The 22,306-nt window shown below is 37.7% G+C and overlaps 1 protein-coding gene across 3 annotated transcripts in view; it reads right to left on the bottom strand.

The window, feature by feature from the left end:
- LOC106079506 (uncharacterized) overlaps positions 1 to 22,306 on the bottom strand; it is a 262,219-nt gene that overhangs the window by 155,033 nt on the left and 84,880 nt on the right. For all 3 annotated transcript variants that reach the window (XM_056015519.1, XM_056015522.1, XM_056015521.1), the window contains exons 9-10: positions 16,814 to 16,997; positions 13,049 to 13,161 (exon numbers count right to left, since the gene is read on the bottom strand). In XM_056015519.1, the coding sequence (XP_055871494.1) occupies positions 13,049 to 13,161; positions 16,814 to 16,997 (297 nt within the window). The remainder of the gene's footprint in view (positions 1 to 13,048; positions 13,162 to 16,813; positions 16,998 to 22,306) is intronic.

Raw genomic sequence — 22,306 nt, 5'->3', positions numbered from 1 at the left:
GATCGTAGGAGGAAACGATTAGGCTAAAGGGTAGCAAAACAAGACTTCCGTGGGGGTGCATCCTCATTGCACTGCGCGGAGTTGTAAAAAAGCTCCCACAACCTAGTCACAATCTAGGCGCTGTTCCTCAAGGGGCCGTTACATAAATGGCGTGTCCCGCACGGTAAGCCTGGTATAGAAAAGGAAATAGGCGGGGGTCTTAGAGTACGCGGCCTCTTGCTACGAGACTGACCCTCCCGCCAGACAGAACAGTATACACTTATCTCATTCAGGCCGGTGAAAGAGAGCTCTTGTTCACTTTTGCTGGCCTAGGGTTCCAAGAGACGAAGGCTCAACTCTACCTGACAGTTTCAAGAAGAAGCCCCTCACTATTGGCGAGGTACATTTTTTCGATAAATGTCTAGCCTATATGTAGTCCTGTCTAGCCTATAAGTAGTCCTGTCTAGCCTATATGAAGTCCTGTCTAGCCTATATGAAGTCTTGTCTAGCCTATATGAAGTCTTGTCTAGCCTATATAAAGTCTTGTCTAGCCTATATGAAGTCTTGTCTAGCCTATATGAAGCCCTGTCTAGTCTATATGAAGTCTTGACTAGCCTATATGAAGTCCTGTCTAGCCTATATGAAGTCCTGTCTAGCCTATATGAAGTCTTGACTAGCCTTTATGAAGTCCTGTCTAGCCAATATAAAATCTTGACTAGCCTAAATGAAGTCCTGTCTAGCCTATATGAAGTTTTGACTAGCCTATATGAAGTCCTGTCTAGCCTATATGAAGTCCTGTCTAGCCTATATGAAGTCTTGACTAGCCTATATAAAGTCCTGTCTAGCCTATCTGAAGTCCTGACTGGCCAATATGAAGTCCTGTCTAGCCTATATGAAGTCCTGTCTAGCCTATATGAAGTCTTGTCTAGCCTATATGAAGTCTTGTCTAGCCTATATGAAGCCCTGTCTAGCCTATATGAAGTCTTGTCTAGCCTATATGAAGTCCTGTCTAGCCTATATGAAGTCCTGTCTAGCCTATATGAAGTCTTGACTAGCCTTAATGAAGTCCTGTCTAGCCAATATGAAGTCTTGACTAGCCTATATGAAGTCCTGTCTAGCCTATATGAAGTTTTGACTAGCCTATATGAAGTCCTGTCTAGCCTATATGAAGTCCTGTCTAGCCTATATGAAGTCTTGTCTAGCCTATATGAAGTCTTGTCTAGCCTATATGAAGCCCTGTCTAGCCTATATAAAGTCTTGTCTAGCCTATATGAAGTCCTGTCTAGCCTATATGAAGTCCTGTCTAGCCTATATGAAGTCCTGTCTAGCCAATATGAAGTCTTGACTAGCCTATATGAAGTCCTGTCTTGCCTATATGAAGTTTTGACTAGCCTATATGAAGTCCTGTCTAGCCTATATGAAGTCCTGACTAGCCTATATGAAGTCCTGTCTAGCCTATATGAAGTCCTGTCTAGCCTATATGAAGTCCTGACTAGCCTATATAAAGTCCTGTCTAGCCTATATGAATTCCTGTCTAGCCTATATGAAGTCTTGACTAGCCTATATGAAGTCCTGTCTAGCCTATATGAAGTCTTGACTGGCCTATATGAAGTCTTGACTAGCTTATATGAAGTCCTGTCTAGCTTATATGAAGTCCTAGCTAGCCTATATGAAGTCTTGACTAGCCTATATGAAGTCCTGTCTAGCCTATATGAAGTCCTGACTGGCCAATATGAAGTCCTGTCTAGCCTATATGAAGTCCTGTCTAGCCTATATGAAGTCCTGTCTAGCCTATATGAAGTCTTGTCTAGCCTTTATGAAGTCTTGACTAGCCTATATGAAGTCTTGTCTAGCCTATATGAAGTCTTGTCTAGCCTATATGAAGTCCTGTCTAGCCTATATGAAGTCTTGTCTAGCCTATATGAAGTCTTCTCTAGCCTATTTGAAGTCCTGTCTAGCCTATATGAAGTCCTGACTGGCCAATATGAAGTCCTGTCTAGCCTACATGAAGTCCTGTCTAGCCTATATGAAGTCCTGTCTAGCCTATATGAAGTCTTGTCTAGCCTTTATGAAGTCTTGACTAGCCTATATGAAGTCTTGTCTAGCCTATATGAAGTCCTGTCTAGCCTATATGAAGTCTTGTCTAGCCTATATGAAGTCCTGTCTAGCCTATATGAAGTCATGTCTAGCCTATATGAAATCTTGACTAGCCTTTATTAAGTCCTGTCTAGCCAATATGAAGTCTTGACTAGCCTATATGAAGTCCTGTGTAGCCTATATGAAGTTTTGACTAGCCTATATGAAGTCCTGTCTAGCCTATATCAAGTCCTGTCTAGCCTATATGAAGTCTTGACTAGCCTATATGAAGTCCTGTCTAGCCTATATGAAGTCCTGACTGGCCAATATGAAGTCCTGTCTAGCCTATATGAAGTCCTGTCTAGCCTATATGAAGTCTTGACTAGCCTATATGAAGTCCTGACTAGCCTATATGAAGTCCTGTCTAGCCTATATGAAGTCCTGTCTAGCCTATATGAAGTCTTTTCTAGCCTATATAAAGTCCTGACTAGCCTATATGAAGTCCTGTCTAGCCTATATGAAGTCCTGTCTAGCATATATGAAGTATTGACTAGCCTATATGAAGTCCTGTCTAGCCTATATGAAGTCTTGCTTAGCCTATATGAAGTCCTGTCTAGCCTATATGAAGTCTTGTCTAGCCTATATGAAGTCCTGTCTAGCCTATATGAAGTCCTGTCTAGCCTATATGAATTCCTGTCTAGCCTATATGAAGTCTTGACTAGCCTATATTAAGTCCTGCCTAGCCTATATGAAGTCTTGACTGGCCTATATGAAGTCTTGACTAGCTTATATGAAGTCCTGTCTAGCTTATATGAAGTCTTGACTAGCCTATATGAAGTCCTGTCTAGCCTATATGAAGTCCTGACTGGCCAATATGAAGTCCTGACTAGCCTATATGAAGTCCTGTCTAGCCTATATGAAGTCCTGTCTAGCCTATATGAAGTCCTGACTAGCCTATATGAAGTCCTGTCTAGCCTATATGAATTCCTGTCTAGCCTATATGAAGTCTTGACTAGCCTATATGAAGTCCTGTCTAGCCTATATGAAGTCTTGACTGGCCTATATGAAGTCTTGACTAGCTTATATGAAGTCCTGTCTAGCTTATATGAAGTCCTAGCTAGCCTATATGAAGTCTTGACTAGCCTATATGAAGTCCTGTCTAGCCTATATGAAGTCCTGACTGGCCAATATGAAGTCCTGTCTAGCCTATATGAAGTCCTGTCTAGCCTATATGAAGTCCTGTCTAGCCTATATGAAGTCTTGTCTAGCCTTTATGAAGTCTTGACTAGCCTATATGAAGTCTTGTCTAGCCTATATGAAGTCTTGTCTAGCCTATATGAAGTCCTGTCTAGCCTATATGAAGTCTTGACTAGCCTATATGAAGTCTTGTCTAGCCTATATGAAGTCTTGTCTAGCCTATTTGAAGTCCTGTCTAGCCTATATGAAGTCCTGACTGGCCAATATGAAGTCCTGTCTAGCCTACATGAAGTCCTGTCTAGCCTATATGAAGTCCTGTCTAGCCTATATGAAGTCTTGTCTAGCCTATATCAAGTCCTGTCTAGCCTATATGAAGTCTTGACTAGCCTATATGAAGTCCTGTCTAGCCTATATGAAGTCTTGTCTAGCCTATATGAAGTCCTGTCTAGCCTATATGACGTCTTGTCTAGCCTATATGAAGTCCTGTCTAGCCTATATGAAGTCTTGTCTAGCCTATATGAAGTCCTGTCTAGCCTATATGAAGTCCTGTCTAGCCTATATGAAGTCTTGACTAGCCTATATGAAGTCCTGACTAGCCTATATGAAGTCCTGTCTAGCCTATATGAAGTCCTGTCTAGCCTTTATGAAGTCTTTTCTAGCCTATATAAAGTCCTGACTAGCCTATATGAAGTCCTGTCTAGCCTATATGAAGTCCTGTCTAGCATATATGAAGTATTGACTAGCCTATATGAAGTCCTGTCTAGCCTATATGAAGTCTTGCTTAGCCTATATGAAGTCTTGTCTAGCCTATTTGAAGTCCTGTCTAGCCTATATGAAGTCCTGACTGGCCAATATGAAGTCCTGTCTAGCCTACATGAAGTCCTGTCTAGCCTATATGAAGTCCTGTCTAGCCTATATGAAGTCTTGTCTAGCCTTTATGAAGTCTTGACTAGCCTATATGAAGTCTTGTCTAGCCTATATGAAGTCCTGTCTAGCCTATATGAAGTCTTGTCTAGCCTATATGAAGTCCTGTCTAGCCTATATGAAGTCATGTCTAGCCTATATGAAATCTTGACTAGCCTTTATTAAGTCCTGTCTAGCCAATATGAAGTCTTGACTAGCCTATATGAAGTCCTGTGTAGCCTATATGAAGTTTTGACTAGCCTATATGAAGTCCTGTCTAGCCTATATCAAGTCCTGTCTAGCCTATATGAAGTCTTGACTAGCCTATATGAAGTCCTGTCTAGCCTATATGAAGTCCTGACTGGCCAATATGAAGTCCTGTCTAGCCTATATGAAGTCCTGTCTAGCCTATATGAAGTCTTGACTAGCCTATATGAAGTCCTGACTAGCCTATATGAAGTCCTGTCTAGCCTATATGAAGTCCTGTCTAGCCTATATGAAGTCTTTTCTAGCCTATATAAAGTCCTGACTAGCCTATATGAAGTCCTGTCTAGCCTATATGAAGTCCTGTCTAGCATATATGAAGTATTGACTAGCCTATATGAAGTCCTGTCTAGCCTATATGAAGTCTTGCTTAGCCTATATGAAGTCCTGTCTAGCCTATATGAAGTCTTGTCTAGCCTATATGAAGTCCTGTCTAGCCTATATGAAGTCCTGTCTAGCCTATATGAATTCCTGTCTAGCCTATATGAAGTCTTGACTAGCCTATATTAAGTCCTGTCTAGCCTATATGAAGTCTTGACTGGCCTATATGAAGTCTTGACTAGCTTATATGAAGTCCTGTCTAGCTTATATGAAGTCTTGACTAGCCTATATGAAGTCCTGTCTAGCCTATATGAAGTCCTGACTGGCCAATATGAAGTCCTGACTAGCCTATATGAAGTCCTGTCTAGCCTATATGAAGTCCTGTCTAGCCTATATGAAGTCCTGACTAGCCTATATGAAGTCCTGTCTAGCCTATATGAATTCCTGTCTAGCCTATATGAAGTCTTGACTAGCCTATATGAAGTCCTGTCTAGCCTATATGAAGTCTTGACTGGCCTATATGAAGTCTTGACTAGCTTATATGAAGTCTTGTCTAGCTTATATGAAGTCCTAGCTAGCCTATATGAAGTCTTGACTAGCCTATATGAAGTCCTGTCTAGCCTATATGAAGTCCTGACTGGCCAATATGAAGTCCTGTCTAGCCTATATGAAGTCCTGTCTAGCCTATATGAAGTCCTGTCTAGCCTATATGAAGTCTTGTCTAGCCTTTATGAAGTCTTGACTAGCCTATATGAAGTCTTGTCTAGCCTATATGAAGTCTTGTCTAGCCTATATGAAGTCCTGTCTAGCCTATATGAAGTCTTGACTAGCCTATATGAAGTCTTGTCTAGCCTATATGAAGTCTTGTCTAGCCTATTTGAAGTCCTGTCTAGCCTATATGAAGTCCTGACTGGCCAATATGAAGTCCTGTCTAGCCTACATGAAGTCCTGTCTAGCCTATATGAAGTCCTGTCTAGCCTATATGACGTCTTGTCTAGCCTATATGAAGTCCTGTCTAGCCTATATGAAGTCTTGTCTAGCCTATATGAAGTCCTGTCTAGCCTATATGAAGTCCTGTCTAGCCTATATGAAGTCTTGACTAGCCTATATGAAGTCCTGACTAGCCTATATGAAGTCCTGTCTAGCCTATATGAAGTCCTGTCTAGCCTTTATGAAGTCTTTTCTAGCCTATATAAAGTCCTGACTAGCCTATATGAAGTCCTGTCTAGCCTATATGAAGTCCTGTCTAGCATATATGAAGTATTGACTAGCCTATATGAAGTCCTGTCTAGCCTATATGAAGTCTTGCTTAGCCTATATGAAGTCTTGTCTAGCCTATTTGAAGTCCTGTCTAGCCTATATGAAGTCCTGACTGGCCAATATGAAGTCCTGTCTAGCCTACATGAAGTCCTGTCTAGCCTATATGAAGTCCTGTCTAGCCTATATGAAGTCTTGTCTAGCCTTTATGAAGTCTTGACTAGCCTATATGAAGTCTTGTCTAGCCTATATGAAGTCCTGTCTAGCCTATATGAAGTCTTGTCTAGCCTATATGAAGTCCTGTCTAGCCTATATGAAGTCATGTCTAGCCTATATGAAATCTTGACTAGCCTTTATTAAGTCCTGTCTAGCCAATATGAAGTCTTGACTAGCCTATATGAAGTCCTGTGTAGCCTATATGAAGTTTTGACTAGCCTATATGAAGTCCTGTCTAGCCTATATCAAGTCCTGTCTAGCCTATATGAAGTCTTGACTAGCCTATATGAAGTCCTGTCTAGCCTATATGAAGTCCTGACTGGCCAATATGAAGTCCTGTCTAGCCTATATGAAGTCCTGTCTAGCCTATATGAAGTCTTGACTAGCCTATATGAAGTCCTGACTAGCCTATATGAAGTCCTGTCTAGCCTATATGAAGTCCTGTCTAGCCTATATGAAGTCTTTTCTAGCCTATATAAAGTCCTGACTAGCCTATATGAAGTCCTGTCTAGCCTATATGAAGTCCTGTCTAGCATATATGAAGTATTGACTAGCCTATATGAAGTCCTGTCTAGCCTATATGAAGTCTTGCTTAGCCTATATGAAGTCCTGTCTAGCCTATATGAAGTCTTGTCTAGCCTATATGAAGTCCTGTCTAGCCTATATGAAGTCCTGTCTAGCCTATATGAATTCCTGTCTAGCCTATATGAAGTCTTGACTAGCCTATATTAAGTCCTGTCTAGCCTATATGAAGTCTTGACTGGCCTATATGAAGTCTTGACTAGCTTATATGAAGTCCTGTCTAGCTTATATGAAGTCTTGACTAGCCTATATGAAGTCCTGTCTAGCCTATATGAAGTCCTGACTGGCCAATATGAAGTCCTGACTAGCCTATATGAAGTCCTGTCTAGCCTATATGAAGTCCTGTCTAGCCTATATGAAGTCCTGACTAGCCTATATGAAGTCCTGTCTAGCCTATATGAATTCCTGTCTAGCCTATATGAAGTCTTGACTAGCTTATATGAAGTCCTGTCTAGCTTATATGAAGTCCTAGCTAGCCTATATGAAGTCTTGACTAGCCTATATGAAGTCCTGTCTAGCCTATATGAAGTCCTGACTGGCCAATATGAAGTCCTGTCTAGCCTATATGAAGTCCTGTCTAGCCTATATGAAGTCCTGTCTAGCCTATATGAAGTCTTGTCTAGCCTTTATGAAGTCTTGACTAGCCTATATGAAGTCTTGTCTAGCCTATATGAAGTCTTGTCTAGCCTATATGAAGTCCTGTCTAGCCTATATGAAGTCTTGACTAGCCTATATGAAGTCTTGTCTAGCCTATATGAAGTCCTGTCTAGCCTATATGAAGTCTTTTCTAGCCTATATAAAGTCCTGACTAGCCTATATGAAGTCCTGTCTAGCCTATATGAAGTCCTGTCTAGCATATATGAAGTATTGACTAGCCTATATGAAGTCCTGTCTAGCCTATATGAAGTCTTGCTTAGCCTATATGAAGTCCTGTCTAGCCTATATGAAGTCTTGTCTAGCCTATATGAAGTCCTGTCTAGCCTATATGAAGTCCTGTCTAGCCTATATGAATTCCTGTCTAGCCTATATGAAGTCTTGACTAGCCTATATTAAGTCCTGTCTAGCCTATATGAAGTCTTGACTGGCCTATATGAAGTCTTGACTAGCTTATATGAAGTCCTGTCTAGCTTATATGAATTCTTGACTAGCCTATATGAAGTCCTGTCTAGCCTATATGAAGTCCTGACTGGCCAATATGAAGTCCTGACTAGCCTATATGAAGTCCTGTCTAGCCTATATGAAGTCCTGTCTAGCCTATATGAAGTCCTGACTAGCCTATATGAAGTCCTGTCTAGCCTATATGAATTCCTGTCTAGCCTATATGAAGTCTTGACTAGCTTATATGAAGTCCTGTCTAGCTTATATGAAGTCCTAGCTAGCCTATATGAAGTCTTGACTAGCCTATATGAAGTCCTGTCTAGCCTATATGAAGTCCTGACTGGCCAATATGAAGTCCTGTCTAGCCTATATGAAGTCCTGTCTAGCCTATATGAAGTCCTGTCTAGCCTATATGAAGTCTTGTCTAGCCTTTATGAAGTCTTGACTAGCCTATATGAAGTCTTGTCTAGCCTATATGAAGTCTTGTCTAGCCTATATGAAGTCCTGTCTAGCCTATATGAAGTCTTGACTAGCCTATATGAAGTCTTGTCTAGCCTATATGAAGTCTTGTCTAGCCTATTTGAAGTCCTGTCTAGCCTATATGAAGTCCTGACTGGCCAATATGAAGTCCTGTCTAGCCTACATGAAGTCCTGTCTAGCCTATATGAAGTCCTGTCTAGCCTATATGAAGTCTTGTCTAGCCTTTATGAAGTCTTGACTAGCCTATATGACGTCTTGTCTAGCCTATATGAAGTCCTGTCTAGCCTATATGAAGTCTTGTCTAGCCTATATGAAGTCCTGTCTAGCCTATATGAAGTCATGTCTAGCCTATATGAAATCTTGACTAGCCTTTATTAAGTCCTGTCTAGCCAATATGAAGTCTTGACTAGCCTATATGAAGTCCTGTCTAGCCTATATGAAGTTTTGACTAGCCTATATGAAGTCCTGTCTAGCCTATATCAAGTCCTGTCTAGCCTATATGAAGTCTTGACTAGCCTATATGAAGTCCTGTCTAGCCTATATGAAGTCTTGTCTAGCCTTTATGAAGTCTTGACTAGCCTATATGACGTCTTGTCTAGCCTATATGAAGTCCTGTCTAGCCTATATGAAGTCTTGTCTAGCCTATATGAAGTCCTGTCTAGCCTATATGAAGTCCTGTCTAGCCTATATGAAGTCTTGACTAGCCTATATGAAGTCCTGACTAGCCTATATGAAGTCCTGTCTAGCCTATATGAAGTCCTGTCTAGCCTTTATGAAGTCTTTTCTAGCCTATATAAAGTCCTGACTAGCCTATATGAAGTCCTGTCTAGCCTATATGAAGTCCTGTCTAGCATATATGAAGTATTGACTAGCCTATATGAAGTCCTGTCTAGCCTATATGAAGTCTTGCTTAGCCTATATGAAGTCCTGTCTAGCCTATATGAAGTCTTGTCTAGCCTATATGAAGTCCTGTCTAGCCTATATGAAGTCCTGTCTAGCCTATATGAATTCCTGTCTAACCTATATGAAGTCTTGACTAGCCTATATTAAGTCCTGTCTAGCCTATATGAAGTCTTGACTGGCCTATATGAAGTCTTGACTAGCTTATATGAAGTCCTGTCTAGCTTATATGAAGTCTTGACTAGCCTATATGAAGTCCTGTCTAGCCTATATGAAGTCCTGACTGGCCAATATGAAGTCCTGTCTAGCCTATATGAAGTCCTGTCTAGCCTATATGAAGTCCTGTCTAGCCTATATGAAGTCTTGTCTAGCCTAATATGAAGTCTTGTCTAGCCTATATGAAGTCCTGTCTAGCCTATATGAAGTCTTGACTAGCCTATATGAAGTCTTGTCTAGCCTATATGAAGTCTTGTCTAGCCTATATGAAGTCTTGTCTAGCCTATATGAAGTCTTGACTAGCCTATATGAAGTCTTGTCTAGCCTATATGCAGTCCCGTCTAGCCAATATGAAGTCCTTTCTAGCCTATATGAAGTCCTGCCTGGCATATATGAAGTCCTGACTGGCCTATATGAAGTCCTGTTTGGCCTATATGAAGTCCTGACTGGCCTATATGAAGTCTTGTCTAGCCTATATGAAGTCCTGACTGGCCTATATGAAGTCCTGTCTAGCCTATATGAAGTCCTGCCTGGCATATATGAAGTCTTGAGTGGCCTATATGAAGTCCTAACTGGCCTATACGAAGTCCTGACGGGCCTATATGAAGTCCTGTCTAGCCTATATGAAGTCCTGCCTGGTATATATGAAGTTTTGAGTGGCCTATATGAAGTCCTAACTGGCCTATACGAAGTCCTGACTGGCCTATATGAAGCTCTGACTGGCTTATATGAAGTCCTGCCATGCCTATATGAAGTCCTACCTGGCCTATATGAAGTCCTGTCTAGCCTATATGAAGACCTGCCCTGCCTATATGAAGTCATGACTGGCCTTTATGAAGTCATGACTGGCCTATATGAAGTGCTGACTGGCCTATATGAAGTTCTGACTGGCCTATATGAAGTCCTGCCTGGCCTATATGAAGTCCAACCTGGCCTATATGAAGTCCTGTCTAGCCTATACTTCGACTGTATGTGAGCGTGAGGGGTGTATAGCTACTAAAGTATCGAAGTTTAAGGGGCGTGTCTGTCATTACTCTACTAGCACTACACGGGAGGGAGTGGGGGCTGGTTGGTTCCCTGACTTAAAACCTTGTCACGAGTCATCAGTTTAGCGAATAACTCTGCCAGAAGTCATCATTTTAGCGCGTAACTCTGCGACAGCTCGGGAGTGCTAGTTAAACTGTTTGGATAAAAGAAAATTAAAAAGGAGCTAAAAGTTTCAAATTAGGAACTACTTGCAAAGTTTCACTTGATTAACTAACTAGAAACTGCTTGCAAAGTTTCACTTGATTAACTAACTAGGAACTACTTGCAAAGTTTTACTTGATTAACTAACAAGGAACTACTTGCAAAGTTTTACTTGATTAACTAACTAGGAACTGCTTGCAAAGTTTCACTTGATTAACTAACTAGGAACTACTTGCAAAGTTTCACTTGATTAACTAACTAGGAACTGCTTGCAAAGTTTCACTTGATTAACTAACTAGGAACTAATTGCAATGTTTCACTTGATTAACTAACTAGGAACTACTTGCAATGTTTCACTTGATTAACTAACTAGGAACTACTTGCAAAGTTTCACTTGATTAACTAACTAGGAACTACTTGCAAAGTTTCACTTGATTAACTAACTAGGAACTACTTGCAAAGTTTCACTTGATTAACTAACTAGGAACTACTTGCAAAGATTCACTTGATTAACTAACTAGGAACTACTTGCAAAGTTTCACTTGATTAACTAACTAGGAACTACTTGCAAAGTTTCACTTGATTAACTAACTAGGAACTACTTGCAAAGTTTCACTTGATTAACTAACTAGGAACTACTTGCAAAGTTTCACTTGATTAACTAACTAGGAACTACTTGCAAAGTTTCACTTGATTAACTAACTAGTAACTACTTGCAAAGTTTCACTTGATTAACTAACTAGGAACTACTTGCAAAGTTTCACTTGATTAACTAACTAGGAACTACTTGCAAAGTTTCACTTGATTAACTAACTAGGAACTACTTGCAAAGTTTCACTTGATTAACTAACTAGGAACTACTTGCAAAGTTTCACTTGATTAACTAACTAGGAACTACTTGCAAAGTTTCACTTGATTAACTAACTAGGAACTGCTTGCAAAGTTTTACTTAATTAACTAACTAGAAACTACTTGCAAAGTTTCACTTGATTAACTAACTAGGAACTACTTGCAAAGTTTCACTTGATTAACTAACTAGGAACTACTTGCAAAGTTTCACTTGATTAACTAACTAGGAACTACTTGCAAAGTTTCACTTAATTAACTAACTAGGAACTGCTTGCAAAGTTTTACTTAATTAACTAACTAGAAACTACTTGCAAAGTTTCACTTGATTAACTAACTAGGAACTACTTGCAAAGTTTCACTTGATTAACTAACTAGGAACTACTTGCAATGTTTCACTTGATTAACTAACTAGGAACTACTTGCAAAGTTTCACTTGATTAACTAACTAGGAACTACTTGCAAAGTTTCACTTGATTAACTAACTAGGAACTACTTGCAAAGTTTCACTTGATTAACTAACTAGGAACTACTTGCAAAGTTTCACTTGATTAACTAACTAGGAACTACTTGCAAAGTTTCACTTGATTAACTAACTAGTAACTACTTGCAAAGTTTCACTTGATTAACTAACTAGGAACTACTTGCAAAGTTTCACTTGATTAACTAACTAGGAACTACTTGCAAAGTTTCACTTGATTAACTAACTAGGAACTACTTGCAAAGTTTCACTTGATTAACTAACTAGGAACTACTTGCAAAGTTTCACTTGATTAACTAACTAGGAACTACTTGCAAAGTTTCACTTGATTAACTAACTAGGAACTGCTTGCAAAGTTTTACTTAATTAACTAACTAGAAACTACTTGCAAAGTTTCACTTGATTAACTAACTAGGAACTACTTGCAAAGTTTCACTTGATTAACTAACTAGGAACTACTTGCAATGTTTCACTTGATTAACTAACTAGGAACTACTTGCAAAGTTTCACTTGATTAACTAACTAGGAACTACTTGCAATGTTTCACTTGATTAACTAACTAGGAACTACTTGCAAAGTTTCACTTGATTAACTAACTAGGAACTACTTGCAAAGTTTCACTTGATTAACTAACTAGGAACTACTTGCAATGTTTCACTTGATTAACTAACTAGGAACTACTTGCAATGTTTCACTTGATTAACTAACTAGGAACTACTTGCAATGTTTCACTTGATTAACTAACTAGGAACTACTTGCAAAGTTTCACTTGATTAACTAACTAGGAACTGCTTGCAATGTTTCACTTGATTTACCTGAGAAACAGGCAATATGTATCACTTGATTTACCTAACAAGAAACCAGCTGAGATCTATCACTCAGCTAAGTAACATGGATCCAGCTGCAGTGTGTTATGGTTCTTCGTCTAATGAACTATTAACCAGCTGCAGTGTTTCACTTGAGTTATACAACTAGCTACCAGCTGCAGAGCTAGGAACCAGTTGAAATGTATCTTTTGATGTAACTAACTAGGAACCTTTCTACCTGATATCCCACGCAATCCTCTAAGTAGATGACAGGATGATTCAGATGATTCTCAAATATTTCTCTTAAAGGTTGCAAAGAAAATTCTGGATCAATTTTTCCGTTGGTGTCCCCTTGAGAAAGGAAAAGATTGAACACTTCTTTTCAAAGTTAAAAATGAAATTTTGTTTGAAAAGTGAAGTAGAGACAATGGAAAGTTTGTTTGAAAAGTAAAGTAGAGACAATGGAAAGTTTGTTTGAAAAATAAAGTAGAGACAATGGAAAGTTTGTTTGAAAAGTAAAGTAGAGACAATGGAAAGTTTGTTTGAAAAATAAAGTAGAGACAATGGAAAGTTTGTTTGAAAAATAAAGTAGAGACAATGGAAACTTATTGGATTGGAAATTACTTTCAAAGCTTGAATGAAATGAAGACTGTATACATCTAAACCAGGGGTGGGCAACCTTTTTCTATCGTGGGCCGCATTACATATATTTTGGGAATGGGGGGGCGCACATCTATCTATCTATCTATCTTTCTATCTATCTATCTATCTATCTATGTATCTATCTATCTCTCTCTCTCTCTCTATATATATATATATATATATATACAGTTAATGTCTTTTAATTCACATATATACTGTATTATTCATTTATATTTCATTTCTTACACTCCTACTAAAGAAATTACTGTAAGAGCAATTTCTGAAATTAATTTTAAGAATATTTTTAAAATTTTGTTATCGTCTGTTTATATTATCTTAATTTCACCACAAATGAACAGTTGTACCTAGTTTTAAGTGTTTCACTGTTGACACTCGTGCATAATGTTCCGGAACTGTGGAACCAGCTTACTAATTGTTATCCTCGTGACTGCTTTCAAATTACATGGACCTGTTCTTACAGCTGCAAAGTTTTTTTTCAATGAGGAAATACAGCTCCCGCGGAATAATTGAGTGGAACTTCTCTCTCAAGTCATAATTTGCTTGGAGGTATGTCCTCTAGAGCTGGTCTGCACTAAATGGAGAGCTGAAAGTAGTGACCAAACTCTTCACGTCTAAACATTTGCTTTCAAATTCCACAATCAAAGAATTCAAATAATTCAAATAATTCAACCTTTGACCAAAAATAGTTTCACCATTCAGCAAAGGAAAATGACAAAAACTGTTTTCTATTGCCTGGAGAAATGTGAAAACTTTGTTTGAAAAGATTGAACATGCACATACATTTCATGTGCATTTCTTCCGATGAGAAACATGAAGTCTGTCTTCCACTCTTGATTAGAAATATTAGTAATAAAGTCACTTTCCTTCAAGGGACATAACAATTTCTTCCTTGAAATCATCTATTCTTCCCAATACCTTGCTCATGCTAAGCCAGCGGGACACTACTCTGTGGTACCGAACATTGGAATGTTTTGTTTCCAAATCTTCAAGTACTTCTCGGAACTGCCTGTGGTCAATACCCTTATTAATGACAAATTATCAGATATACTGTACTCATGAATATGTTTGAGATATAATGCAGCTTTGCGCAAACTTTCTTGTTTAGAGTTTATTGTTGAGATCTGGTTTTTTAATGTAGCGTATTTAAACAAATAACCGGGCGTCTTTCTCAGAGTCCAAATACAAACTACGGGCTTCATCAATTGTAACACTTGCCTTCTTGTTCCAAGCCAACACAAGACTTCAGTTCTTCTAAGCATTGAATAAATAATGGCCTAAGTTGGAATGAATCTTGGACAATCTTGGCAAATAAGAATAATTTTCATTTACTTTAAGTAGAGACAATGTTTCTTTTTAGAATGACATGTAGAGACAATGTTTCTTTTTAGAATGACATGTAGAGACAATGTTTCTTTTTAGAATGACATGTAGAGACAATGTTTCTTTTTAGAATGACATATAGAGACAATGTTTCTTTTTAGAATGACATGTAGAGACAATGTTTCTTTTTAGAATGACATGTAGAGACAATGTTTCTTTCACCTCTTCAATCAGACATTTCAATAATTTGTATAGATATTTAAAATTAGTTACTTTTTCTTTTTTTACTTGTATTATCTGTGAGCAAACCTGATTTCTGTAGGCGTCCGCGGACTGCATAAAACAGTACTGCGGGCACATGTGGCCCGCATGTCGCAATTTGCCCACCCCTGATCTAAACAAATAAAAACTTAGCTACAGCACGTTTTCCTTACATTCATAGTTATATATGTGTGTGTGTGTGACGCTGACTGCAGATCTCGAGAAGAGATAGTTACATGTGTATTTGTACGCTGACTGCAGATCTCGAGAAGAGGTAGTTATATGTGTATTTGTACGCTGACTGCAGATCTTGAGAAGAGGTAGTTACATGTGTATTTGTACGCTGACTGCAGATCTTGAGAAAAGATAGTTATATGTGTATTTGTACGCTGACTGCAGATCTCGAGAAGAGGTAGTTATATGTGTATTTGTACGCTGACTGCAGATCTCGAGAAGAGGTAGTTATATGGGTATTTGTACGCTGACTGCAGATCTCGAGAAGAGGTAGTTATATGGGTATTTGTACGCTGACTGCAGATCTCGAGAAGAGGTAGTTATATGTGTATTTGTACGCTGACTGCAGATCTCGAGAAGAGGTAGTTATATGTGTATTTGTACGCTGACTGCAGATCTTGAGAAGAGGTAGTTACATGTGTATTTGTACGCTGACTGCAGATCTTGAGAAAAGATAGTTATATGTGTATTTGTACGCTGACTGCAGATCTCGAGAAGAGGTAGTTATATGTGTATTTGTACGCTGACTGCAGATCTCGAGAAGAGGTAGTTATATGGGTATTTGTACGCTGACTGCAGATCTCGAGAAGAGGTAGTTATATGGGTATTTGTACGCTGACTGCAGATCTCGAGAAGAGGTAGTTATATGTGTATTTGTACGCTGACTGCAGATCTCGAGAAGAGGTAGTTATATGTGTATTTGTACGCTGACTGCAGATCTCGAGAAGAGGTAGTTATATGTGTATTTGTACGCTGACTGCAGATCTCGAGAAGAGGTAGTTATATGTGTATTTGTACGCTGACTGCAGATCTTGAGAAGAGGTAGTTATATGTGTATTTGTACGCTGACTGCAGATCTCGAGAAAAGATAGTTATATGTGTATTTGTACGCTGACTGCAGATCTCGAGAAGAAGATCTTACTCAGATGCTACAGACAGATCCTAGAGGGTGTCCCGCATCACGGATGAAGAATTAATACAGCAATAACGATGACCTGCTAACCACTGTCAACAAACTCTTTAGCCAAATGACAAGACCTTCCTTCGGGGAACAGTACCAGGAAGAAAAAGAAGACAGAAAGCCATGGGAAGACAACATCAAAGAATGAACAGGCCTGTTAGTGAATGAACTTCTACCAAAGACAAAGGACAGAGAGAGAGAGGGCATTCAGAAAGACGTCTAGTGTGGTGCCCCGACGGTCCAACAGAAGGTGAAAGTGAAGAAGGTATTTGTGTACCTGGTTGCTTGCAGCTTCAGAACGAGACATCTGAGACCATAAGAAAATCCGCCGCCGAGGACAGACGTAGACGGCGAAAAGAAAATCTTATGAAACACCGGTGGACAATGGTTATGCTTGCCCTGGATGTGGAAAATATGTAGGTCACAGCTGGGGCTACGTAGACACGTGAAATACTGCATTCAGATTCCTTCACTAATGTTTGGACTCGAGGACAAGCCTTAAATACTCTCATGTACTAAAGACAAGCTATGTAGAAATATATAGTCTGAAATCTTGGTACTCACCGTAGCAACAGATCATTACAACTGATTGAGCTCCTTTATCCAGCGCAAACTGAATTGTGGGTATTGTTGCTTTCAATTTCCGACACGATTCCTCTGTGGCAGTACAAGAGAGCAGCAATCGAATGATAACACGCATGTCGACCAGGTCACACTTATCAAGACTCAGACGACGAATTTTCTTCAGCTATTGAGCGAGATAGAAACTCAAGTAAAAAGAACAGAAGTGTCAACGATTGTTTCTTGTATTGCGTATTGGGAATGTTAAACATTGACAACAAGATTACAAACTATTGTGAGTGTTTACAACATTGACACCAGATTCATGTCAATTGTAATCATGAAAAATATTGATAAAAAATTTGTTTGTAACATTGTATACATTAACACGATATTGGGTTCAACAGTTCAGGACTGACTTCACACACTGGGCTCGTTGTGTCGGACTCGATCGCAGACCGAGATCAAGACGCCGTTCGTCTCAACTGTACTTTACAGTACTCCGCACTGAACCGTCGTAATGCTCCGTACAGAACCACACCGTTGAAATGTGCTGTAGTCGACCGTGTTCTGAACCCCTGCCGTGAACCTTCTGTCGTGAACCCCTTTTCTGAACCGTCTTGACTGGACACCTCCGCTCTTTTTATAGGGTCCCTACTGGCCTTCTAGAACCGGGCGGAACATAGCTCGACGTTTCTAGCTTCGTCATATGACTACATCCCTCGTGACGCCCCTGAGCTCTGTTCACGACGGCGATCCTTCCCGAACCGTCCTGTTGACACTCGACTCGGCTGACCGTCGTAACTCGTCACGGTTGACCGCTCGTCTAGCGCTGGCCTGGGGCGATTTGCGTCGGCTGACTACACTCACACCACTACCCCCATCTGTGCCACCACCAGGTTTATAACAATATAGATATATAAATAAGAGTACTCTCGTCTCATAATTATTATTTTGCAATTTTTAGATACATAATCTTCTTTATCATAAGACTGAATGCAACTTTAAATTGTAATTTTTTTGTGTATTTTTGATAATCATTTACTAGATCTAGATCTAAAAAATAAACTTATATGTTACATAGGTTAGGGTTGAAAAACAACAACTTGACTTCTTTGAACTACTTTACAAAACAACGCATCGATCCAACTTTCTACACAATGTTCACGATCGATCAGTCCGGATAAGAATTTATTTCCGGTTTCCAGTCTAGTAGTCTATTTATAAGTCTATGGGCTGATGTTTATTTTAAATTTGATCATTTTCAGTGCATCATTCACAAAGAAGCATTATGCGCAAAGTAATTACAGTTCCAACATGTACTAAGACCAGTTCCAGTCACTCTCAATAGGGTTTGTTGCTGAACATAAAAATTATATGTTTCAGACGCGAATAGCCCAATTTTCAGTAAAAGAAATTTCAAAAGTCATTTCTCTATAGAAGAAGTTACGAAGGCTATATAAAATACAACCACAGACCTATATATACTTCAATAAATATAGGTTTTTGATTGCTAGTTACGATTTATTTAGGTAGGTGCTGTTTTACTATTACATACCAAGTATTAGAGTTTAGAAAAACCTAGGTTTGTTTCTTGTGCAACGTTATTAGCTTACACCTCATATCATCTCTCCATTAGTATATTTAGATCTATAATCTAATTCTAGTCTAGATCTATATATAAAAATCGAATAGATCTAGTAATAGTATAGATTCTATCTTGAGACTAGATTGCCGAGTCTAGCCTATGCTATGCCTATAGTCAGTTTTTATTAGAAAAAAATCTAGATATTAATAAAGACTAAAGTTTTTTAATTATTAGATTATTAGATATAGACATAAAACATAGATCTAATAATACGTTTACTATACTCTACTAAACTAAAGATCTATCTATAGATCTATCTATAATCTAGTCAATCTAGATCTATACAATATTTATTATAATACTTCTACTTATAATGACTTATTTAATAAGTTTGTACTTAGACTTAGATCTATTATAGTTTATTAATAGATTTACTTTTCAATGCCTAGACCTAATAATAAAATTGCGAATGATGTCTATAATGACTGATTTTTTTTATAATAATAAGCCTACTAAATCTAGGTCTAGACCCTAGTCTAAAATAATGACTGTCTAAGACTCTAGATGATTGAAAAATTCACAGAGGTGTTTTTAACAATACGGCATGTCGACTGAAAGTATATAAAGTGCTTTTTTTTTGTAAAAATAAAAAAGAGGCTCCGGTACTCAGTGATAGATTGCCTAACTTACAACTAATAATAAATTAACAATTAAGGTTGAATTACAAGAAAAGTAATCATTTTTCCCGACATTGAAAAAAGGTGCCGGTACCCTGTACCGGTGCGTACCGTCACAAAAGTATATATTTATATCTCAATCTTCTTTCATATAATTTTTTTGCGGGGTTATTGCTACTTAATACATTGATACCGGATCGATTTAAATAGGGCCTAAGTATACAAGCAGGATTTCGAGCATTGGATAAATTTATTTTTTAAGTACAAAGTTTTATGGAAGAGGCAATATATTAGTTGTTTGAAGTTTGTAACTTCTTAGATTCAGGCTAAAAATATCGAAGTCTACATTTTTACACTCATTTCTAAACAATTAGAAGAGATGGACTGACTCATAGTGTAGCTTGTGTACATCTGCAAAAACACAAACTCAGTTAGACTTTCAAACCTATTAAAAGAAAAACTTTGTGATTATTTTTACTGTATAGTTCTATTATTATTCCTTTTAGAATTAGGATATAAACAAAAATTTGCCATATGACTTTATCTAACAGAAAAAAAATTAAACTTACGTCTATTTATGCGGTTATTTATAGTTACCTAGTAATATAAAATATATTGAACTAACACGTACATTCATCATAATGCAACCATGCGAGTTTTCGTTTATAAACATAGCATTATTTAGGACCAGTATTTTACAAAAGCTGCTTGGAGAAATCAGGTATACCCATTAGGAGAAAAACGACCCCTTTACTCAAGAAAAATTTAAGAAACTAGAACAGACACAAAATAAACAGTGACATTCATAACAAAAGAATATTCAAAATTGATTAGAGTAACACCTTTTTAAATAATAATTTAAAGTTTGAAATCACTACAATTTTTTTCAACAATTATTTTGTGTATGAAATTGTGTATCGGAAAATGCCGGGTGCATGAAATACGCTAGTCCTAAAAAAACAACACAGATCTTGGGTAAAATACTCATCAAATATAGTACTGTAAATGTGTAGTTTCACGCGCTAGTTTCAGGTCTTTTCTTTTTATAGCCTCTATCGGGTTATATCCCAACTACTCGTATTTTTTGTGCAGAATTTTTTTCTCTATCAGGCACACTTAAAATTATAGCATAATAATGTCAGTTTAATTTAAAAAGAGAACTGAAAATAACAAAGATATATAGGGAAAAAAAGCGACTTCAAATTTGTGTTTCAAAAGCATTTTTACATTAATTCGTTATTTATATCTGCGAATTTAGATATCCCGATGCACATTCTTTCATTAGACATTACCAAATGGTTACACATTAACACATCTCTCTACTGAGTCTAAAACTCTTATTGAAATCTAAGATGATAAAACTTCTTTTCGCAAAGATAGTTTTATGCTTTAACACATGAACATACTAATTATAGTCCATTCATTTCATATTAAATCAAATTAACATTCAAATTTTTTTTTCTAAACCATTTTTAATACATTCGTTCGCTGTTCGCTAAAGCTGCGTAGCCGTGTTGAGATAGGCCTATATTCAATCATGAAAAAAGGTCACGCATGCGCAGAGCAAAGCCTTCACGCAGCACAGAATGAACTCTATAAAAGCCAATGTTTAACTCTAGATTAGTCTAGATCTAGATCTATGTCCAGGGGCGGACTGGCTATATGGGCTAACGGGCAAATGCCCGGTGGGTCAGTACCAAATGGGCCGGTCTGGCCGCGACCAAAGAAAATAAAAATCAATGCAGACAACTTAAAAAAAAAGTGACAGCAGCAAGACACAAAGACCCGAACACGTTTTCTTGTTGTTTTTTTTTTTTAAATTCTTATTACAATTAATGTTGTTTGAAATTCAACAAGAATAAAAAAAATACACTATAGACCTACACTGTTCGTATTATCATTTGCAAAACGTTAGACCGCATAGACTGCTCTGATGTCTTCGAGGTTGTGTTTGGCCTAATCATTTTGCAGGTCCGAATGTGCCTTTGATGGCACTCCCATTTTTTTTGCTCCTTCCCTCCCCCGTCTTTTAATGGTTCCAATGAAATTTAACCAAAAAGAGGGATGAGTGAGGTTAAGTTAGAAAACGCAGCAAAAAAATTAATAAATAAATAATAAAAATTATTAAAAAAAAAATAATAATAATAATTAAAAAAAATAAAAAAATAGGCGCGACAATTAGCTCTTTAACAATACTTAATAGAGATTAACTTAAACACATACACACAGCCGCAAAATTGCAAACCACCCAACTTATTCACAGCTCAATACGGGTTTAAAGCTCTACTTTCTGCGATTTGAAAAGAAAAAGTAGGTTTCTTTTTGTTTATTTTTAATAACATAGATATAAAAATAATACACTTAAGGCTTACAAAAAAAAATTAATTAAAAAATAAATCTAGATCTAAATCAATTTTTATACTATTATAATTAATGGCAAACTTATGCTTAGTATGAAGTCATTAATGATGAAAATTATTACAATAATTTATATAGCGCTGTCACATCCGATATTTAAAGAAAGGAGATTTATATTTTAAATAATGGGTCATGGTATATTCATATACAAATCGCGTTTTTGAGAATGTACTACGACGAAGCAAGAGCTTTTCAAATTAAGTAAGTGCCTCTATAACCGTTCTGCTTTCTCTTATCTTTTAATGAAATGGGTTGCCTGAGTCAGCCAGGAAACAAACGATTTAGCATATTTTAAGTCACAGAACAACATGCATGACTAGATTGACACATGAAATGCGTAAAGTTTGACAATCTTATTTTTTTAGAAAAGTCTGTAATCTGTAAGTAATACCAAAAAGATTCAAACTCATTAGGCTGCTATTGTAATGTTTATAGTTTTCAGACTACATACATGGATAAATAGCATACGTTATGTAATCCTAGGAATGCATACATCCAGTTTTCGATGCGTTATCAAACTTTATATATTTTATAGAGAATTAGGCTTACACCTATAATATAACACATGGGCGTAGCAGGCAGGGGAGGGTCTTCAAACCATCACTTGCTTCAGACCTCATTGTATGAAAGGGAAACTTTACTTACTGCCCCAGTGCAGCCAACTTAAGCAAACTACAGTCACCAAATTTCATGAGCGTAGCCAAAAGGGGTTTTGTGGTTTCCCTTCCCCCTCCAATACAAAAACTAAAGCATTTTACCATTGTCTACCAGACGCTAAACTCCAGGGAATAGCAGATTTGGTTCTAGATTTTT

Source organism: Biomphalaria glabrata, chromosome 17 (genome assembly GCF_947242115.1).
Source record: "Biomphalaria glabrata chromosome 17, xgBioGlab47.1, whole genome shotgun sequence".
NCBI lineage: Eukaryota > Metazoa > Mollusca > Gastropoda > Planorbidae > Biomphalaria > Biomphalaria glabrata.
The sequence above is the reverse complement of the archived record's forward strand: the minus strand, read 5'-3'. Positions and strand labels throughout refer to the sequence as shown.